The 7,207-nt window shown below is 34.9% G+C and overlaps 1 protein-coding gene across 1 annotated transcript; it reads left to right on the forward strand.

Annotated features, from left to right (window-relative positions):
* Positions 1 to 148: 148 nt before the first annotated feature.
* Positions 149 to 7,207, forward strand: LOC134239419 (COMM domain-containing protein 8-like). The gene is made up of 5 exons (XM_062721603.1): positions 149 to 252; positions 2,763 to 2,918; positions 3,317 to 3,469; positions 4,706 to 4,861; positions 6,990 to 7,207. Exons 1-5 carry the CDS (start codon positions 187 to 189, stop codon positions 7,011 to 7,013), a joined length of 555 nt encoding a protein of 184 aa, XP_062577587.1. The 5' UTR covers positions 149 to 186; the 3' UTR covers positions 7,014 to 7,207.

A 7,207-nucleotide genomic window follows, 5' to 3' on the forward strand; every position in this document is an offset into this window, starting at 1 on the left:
TTGGATATGATTGGTTGAGGACAGGTAATTGTCCAATTGCTGTTATCGTTTCATCAATCGTGCGAACGTGATGTAACTTGTCAAAGACATCTCATTTCATTGGACATACTCACGCAAACCCTTTCCATTTTATCCAATCAGATTTAGTTTTATGTAGTACGAAAAATTTTGTCACATGACAGTAACATGGCGGACAACGAAGAGGTGGAACTTCAGCTCCTCAAGAAAATTGAAGTAAAATCTGCCACAAAAGTACGAAATATATATGTATTTTTTACCAATCTTAATATGCAAGACGATGCAAGCGTTAGTGAGGGCGGATTCATCAAGAGAGCATCTTAATCTATCTTTAATTTATGCTAATACTAAAATATTTCTCAATATACTATGTTGACCGTTTGGGTGAGCGCAGATAATTATTCACTTTTGATTTAGATCGGGCTCGTCAAAGCTCACGTGACATTTGGTGCGTCTAGACTCTGACGTCACTTTACATCGTACGCAGTGTAAGTTAGGGTATCTCTGTTCCCTGTCCCTTTTATGCTTCGTATACTCCACGTCACTAGGGCCAGGTAGACTACAGTGGATTCAGGGTGAATATGCCCTGAAACTGATCCCATTGTGATGTCATATATGTATGCTCTTCCTGTGTAGAAGTACATTGTAATGTCGTATTTTTCTACGCCGCCAATGTAATGTCTTATTGTGACATCGATAGTCATTTCCATAGTGAATGGCAATGACTCAAAACCCATGATTTAATGCGCATTAAGGAAAGCATAGAATGTAATATTTACATTTCCAATGTCTTTGTCCGAGATAAAATTACCAATTGTAAATGTAATTGATTTCCTCATGAATGTTTTGGCGCGGTTCCAAAAAAACCACGTGCAGGGCAGGACAACACCTAGAGAGAAGCAGGCTTGGAGCCCATGGATTGGCGGAATCAAAGCATGTAAATATAAGGAATAACTGTCAGATTTTTCGAATTCATGAAGATGATCAATGGATTGGCTTGTGTGATAATTTTATGCAAAAACGCCTTCGGCGTTTATGCAAATTATCACACAAGCCAATCCATTGATCACTTCATGAATTCGAAAAATAAGACAGTTATTCCTTAAATCAACCTGGCTCTCCTGGTGCCTTGGCAAGGATGAGAAAGGGGACCAGGTTAAAGTTAGGCCTACATTACCAAACCAATTAAGACTTGAACATAGCTGCAGAACTGTAGCGATATGGTTTTTTATATTACCGGTAGTCTTTGATCATAATACTACAGATTTTGTTTTGCAAAAAATGTGCAATGTACGGTGCAAGATTTTTCCTACACTGTCTAGGAGAATTTTTCCACTTTCCAACTTTGGTACATATTAACAAATTGAATATTTTACCGTCCTCTTGACCCTTTATAGTCAACTCTACAGGCGATCAACTGGCTTGATTTAAATTGTCTGAGGTATTGCCGAAAATTCAAATTCAAGTGAGTTTATCACTAAGTCTTGTAGTCAATGTGGTTCCAAAGTCAATACAGAAAAAAGATTCCTTTGGATCTATGTGCAAGTCCAAATTTTCTCTTTTCCTATTCATTGTCATTGGAGCTTGCTGTGCTCACTATTAATATCCTTGGACATCCATGAGTCGTTACCCTAATCTGATTTTATCTATTTTGTAAATAGATTTGAAATATTGTTTCATTTTGTAAGTCACACCTCAATCATAAATATTTGTTTACATCTTATTCAAAGTACCGATATTTACCCAGCACCATTTTTAAACATAGGCCCTATGTTCGTGACTTTACTGTCAAAAGCTCTCAAAAAGGAAGCCGTGGTGATAACACATGATGTGTAAATCTACGCTATATGAAAGAGTGCAGAAATTGTTTTGATCAAAATATAAACATTCTGTATAAAACTGAAAAAAGTGATATGAACTTTTTTATAAATGAAATTAATGAAGCATTTTTGTAAACGAAAACTCAAAATATTAATTGTAAAGCACACTAGTAAACAAAGTACATTCCTGCGTAGTATTACGACTGCGTACGCATCATCCATTGTTTACTTCCGGAGAAATATTAACGTGTATGAACAGGTGAAATTCGGACAATTCAAAAAGGTTTCTAGCAACTTAGCAATTATTGAAATTTCTTTTCAAATTAAATGAAAAACACGTAAAAAAATTATAATATTTACAGTTCTGATTTTGCCTTAGTTTGTTAAAAAAATTATGCCACAACACCGGCCTTCACCTTGTATAAAAAAATCACATTTGTGAAATCTTAGAATTTTGAAAGTTATGTCGGTTGACCCCGTCTCGGAAAACGTTGCGGTGCATAGCAACATTGATTAAAACATAGGCAACAACTTATGTTGAAAAGAACGATTTAATGCAATCTCTTTTCCATAAAATACAGGCCTAAAATTCCAATTTGGATGTGTGACTTCTGTTGACATAATGTAAATAATGCGCACCACCAGTAGCACCACACAAGCACTTACGGTAATGATTTTTTTATTGTTTTGTTTATTCTTTTTGCTTTCAAGTTTTCTTGAATGATAACAGTACATGTGTAGGTTTTTTTTTACGGTCACATAACACATTATTATATGGTAGAAAACTTGCTTACTGTATGAAACAAGCACCTGTGATTTAAGATATATGGTAAGAAAAATATTTTAGAGTTTTGTTTCAAAGGAATGTAGTAATAGCGAATTTGTGCTATGATGTGAAAGTTGTTGCTGTCTTCATTATTTCAGTTGCTCCATGGTTTAGTGGATAACTTCTGTAAAAGAGGACATCTACATTATTCTAACTACGATCAGGTTTGGACACTACAGGAGTGGTGGGCCTTGACTGCATCCTGGGAAAATCTGATTAAGGCAGTAGTCCGAGACTCGCTGAATAAAGACCAGGTCAGTTTACAACGGACACAAAATTTTACCTTATTGATATAAAAATGTTCTGCTTTTGGAAGATGTTGAACTTAAAACCATAAAAGTATTGTTTTCCTTTAATTATAAGATTGATGTCGTACTTTTAAATTGGAACTGTAAACGTGATCAGTTGTTCATAGAATTATAATATCAACTGTTATTAATTTGGACACTTATTGTATTGTAAGGGAATGCTCACTCCTCCATGGCACCTGATCCCACCTCTTATGTTTCGGAGGTCCGTGTTTGCTCTAGCTGCTCCTATTTTGTATTGTTTTATGGACTTTTGATCTTGAATACTGTTCGTTATCTCCATATGTTTCAATGAATAGAAGCAAACAAATTGTCCAATACCATGTAACAAGTTTTTATTTCAGATTCTACAGAGGTTGGAGAACCTTCCAGAAGATTTCCGGTCGTTAATTATAGATGTCCTGAATGCCCGGCGGTCAGATGTCCACCAACAGCTACTGACTGATACAAACTCAATCTCAAAGTCCACACTAAGAGACTTTGATTGGCAAGTCAAAGTAAGAACTAATTGTAAGAATTAATATGTCAATTTTTAAGTGGGACACTACATAGCAAATCAATGGCAAATAAAACCCAAACTTGTATACTGTTTCGTATTATTCTCCAAGCTGTTGAGATAATTTTTTATACCCCCCGCAAACATAGTTAATTTGATTGTTATGGAATAAATTTTAAAAAAAATAAAAATGATTTGTCTAATTTAAATTTAAACAATATTTTATTCACTGGTGTTATTGTGCAATCGTGTCCGGTCCATATCTTTCTTACAGAGGGACATTAGAATCTACTACTCCACACAAGGATTGCCCATGACCTAAGGGTGTGTCATGACCTTGACCCAAGGTAATTTGGGGAACTTCAAGGTCACTGGAAGAAAAATTTCATAATTCGTGTCCGGTCCATATCTTTCTTATGAATAAACTTGGTAGGTTCTCATTTCACACAAAGATCGAATATGACCCAAGGGTGTGTCATGACTTTGACCCAAGGTAATTTGGGGAAGTTCAAGGTCACTGGAAGAAAAATTTCATAATTCGTGTCCGGTTCATATCTTTCTTATGAATAAACTTGGTAGGTTCTCATTTCACACAAAGATTGCCCATGACCCAAGGGTGTATCATGACCTTGACCCAAGGTAATTTGGGGAACTTCAAGGTCACTGGAAGAAAAATTTCATAATTCGTGTTCGGTCCATATCTTTCTTATGGATTAACTTGATAGGTTTTCATTTCGCACAAAGATTGCCCATGACCTAAGGGTGTGTCATGACCTTGACCCAAGGTCAAGGTCATTTGGGGAGGTTCAAGTTCACTGGAAGAAAAAATTCATAATTCTTGTCCTGTCGATATCTTTCTTATGGATAAACTTGGTAGGTTGTCATTTCACACAAAGATTGCCCATGACCCAAGGGTGTGTCGTGACCCTGACCCAAGGTCATTTGGGGATCTTCAAGGTCACTGGAAGAAATATTTCATAATTCATGTGTGATACATATCTTTATTATGGAAAAACTTACTTCTGAAAAACCCAGCTATCAACTTGTTAAAAACGATGCTACATGCTGTAGGTCCTGGATGCCTTTGTCCCGTTTGGACAGTTCTAGTTTAAAATATGATTTAAACTGTACTAGACTCATAGCTTAATTTGATTGTTATGAAATAAAAAAAAAAATGATTTGCCTGTATGTGATAGATTGATAGCTAACAGCTGATCCTTAATTCTGTGGTCCACAGCTAGCCATGTCCAGTGACAAATTGTCTTCTATTCATGAACCCCTGTTGAACCTTGACCTTGATGTTCAGAGTGAGGCTGCAACAGAAATCCACTCTCTGGAGCTGACCGGGGAGGACCTGAGGAACCTGATCTCCAGCCTGGAGGGAGCAAACCGGGTAATTAGCTTCAACCAGACTCAGAGTGATCACATTGGCAAACAGTTAACACACATACTACTATAAAACAGCAGGGTTGACTTTCTGGAGGGGGAAGCACCTGTGGTTTTAACAAAACTCTCAGGTCTAATAGTCCCTAGAAGAGGGGATTCAGATTTTAAAATCTGTATTCTATTTCTTAGTGGTTTGGTATATCAGAGAATAGATAGGCAAGGGATGTAAATGGTTTTGTGCGAGTTTGTTGACAGTGATGTCAAACACCCAATTTTATGTTAACGCCCACAAAATCTACCTGAATCAAGATCAATAATTTACCGCCTGTCAATCATTAAAAAAAACAAAACCTTCTGATTTGATTGACAGGCCAGCTACCTCTGCTACCAGAAATATAATATGCATGTTTTGAAGACAATTGCTTGGTCACGCATCAAACACTTTCATGTACCTGCTTTGTATACACAGCTGATAAACGCGGGTTACAAAAACCATTAAGGTCTAATGTTGGTAATTTTATTTTTTTAAAAATTTAGAGGAGATATACTGTAAAATCACGCATTTTCGCGGGGTAAAATTTTGGCGGTTTCAGGAAAAATTTCTGGGTAAGTGGGGATTTGATTTCTTTGATGTAGAATCATTGAGTACTTATGTATGTCACATTTTACATTTCGTGGTGGACAAGAATTCATGGGTCTCTTCAAACCTTGAAAACAACGAAAATTAAATCACCACGAAAATTTGTGATTTCACAGTAAATCAAAACTCTGATTGAATAAATATTTGTTTTCTATCCTCACGACTGTTTGGTACTTGTAAGGGATATGTCGTCCGAGATATCTGTAGGATATAGGCTATCCAAAGAAACTCTCATTACATAATGTAGCTGCAATTGAAATTTTAGTCCAATAATCAAAATTATGGGGAAAAAAAGAATATAACGAATAAGTAAAGATATTCAGCACTAATGGCATGGTTTACAAAATATGTTTTATCTTTGTATTGTGGATTCAATTTAACAAAGATGTTTCTGGTTGTAAATAAATGTCAAAAATATTGCTGGAATTTCCTCTATCGTCTGTCTATATTCGTAATGAAGATATTAAACAAACACTAATCAATCCTTAGAAGAAATCTTTCAAACAATAAAATATTGTTAACACAGAAACACTCGGAAATATTGAATATTATGGACAACATTGTTGACCAAAAAATATGAAAAAAATCTTCCGATTTCGGTAAATGTTCACATGTCAGATGAAAGGAATTTTTTTTTATTTCAATATAGTATACACACATTTTTTTAAATCATGGTGATTTATGTAAAGATTAAAAAATAGATTTGATTGCTTTGTTTTAATCGTGATCTTTCTTTAATTTTACCAAAAAAATTAAGAAAAGGAAATTTCTTCGTAATTTTATCCTTCAAAAGATTATGATGAATGCATTTAGTTTACAAATAAATTTTATAGATAAATTTTATATGGAAATAATTAAATCATTTTAAGTAGTTTTACTCAAAATTAGAAACAAAATATGTAATATTGACCCTGATTACCAAATGCAGACTTCCTGTGTACTGCTACATGTATATAGATTTTTGACATCTTGGGTATTGGGGGTCTCCAGGTAAATAACACCACTGTCACCTAGACCACTTCCCCTCCTCAGGTGACCGTACGGAAAAAAAATTGGGTCTTTAACTGATTTATAGTCTCCAACAGGGAGAGATAACTCCTCCTGGAAAAATAATCTTTGTATCTAAGTCACAATGAAAGTAGGAGTTGTAGGACTTAGCAGGGAAATCTACTTTAGAATTTAGAAATTAAAATGTTAGAATTTAGAGATATGTTTTTGCAGATCGAGATTCTTTTTTGTGATCAACTACATTGCAGCTGCAGAAGGATCAAACAAAAAATTCTTTACAGTCAGTTTACTCATATGTATACAAGAAATACTTAGATTGAAAAACAAGACATGAATTGCTTCTCTTGATTTTTAAGGTAGAAAATCCTTTATATATTTTTTTAAGGGGGAGGTTTGTAAATTGTATTAAAATGGGAGTTGACTTGAAAGTAATACTCTTTTCATTTTAAAGCAGGTTACAATAAAGGTAATTTTCTATGTATTGCAGGTTCTTCAACAGTGGAAAACATGAGAAACATAATGCATGACTGTCATTTGAACCTGTGATGTCAGGACACATTAATAATACAAGAGGATGTCTGAAGTGATTGGACTCCATTATACGGCCTTAATAGGGGTCAGGCACCTTAATAAAGGTGCCTCACTCATGTGTTATTTAGTGCAATAAAGAGTATTTTATATTTTATGGTTGTAATACCATTGTGA

The sequence above is a fragment of the Saccostrea cucullata genome, unplaced genomic scaffold (assembly GCF_032062105.1).
Source record: "Saccostrea cucullata isolate Sc308-1 unplaced genomic scaffold, CSIRO_AGI_Scuc_v1 ctg344, whole genome shotgun sequence".
NCBI classification, from domain to species: Eukaryota; Metazoa; Mollusca; class Bivalvia; order Ostreida; family Ostreidae; genus Saccostrea; species Saccostrea cuccullata.

Excerpts from the sequence above, each read along its gene's own strand:
- LOC134239419 (XM_062721603.1), top strand. The coding sequence starts at position 187 with ATGGCGGACAACGAAGAGGTGGAACTTCAGCTCCTCAAGAAAATTGAA. Across the intron at positions 253-2,762 it reads AAGTAAAATCTGCCACAAAA|TTGCTCCATGGTTTAGTGGA; the intron begins GTACGAAATATA and ends TCATTATTTCAG. Across the intron at positions 4,862-6,989 it reads GCCTGGAGGGAGCAAACCGG|GTTCTTCAACAGTGGAAAAC; the intron begins GTAATTAGCTTC and ends TATGTATTGCAG.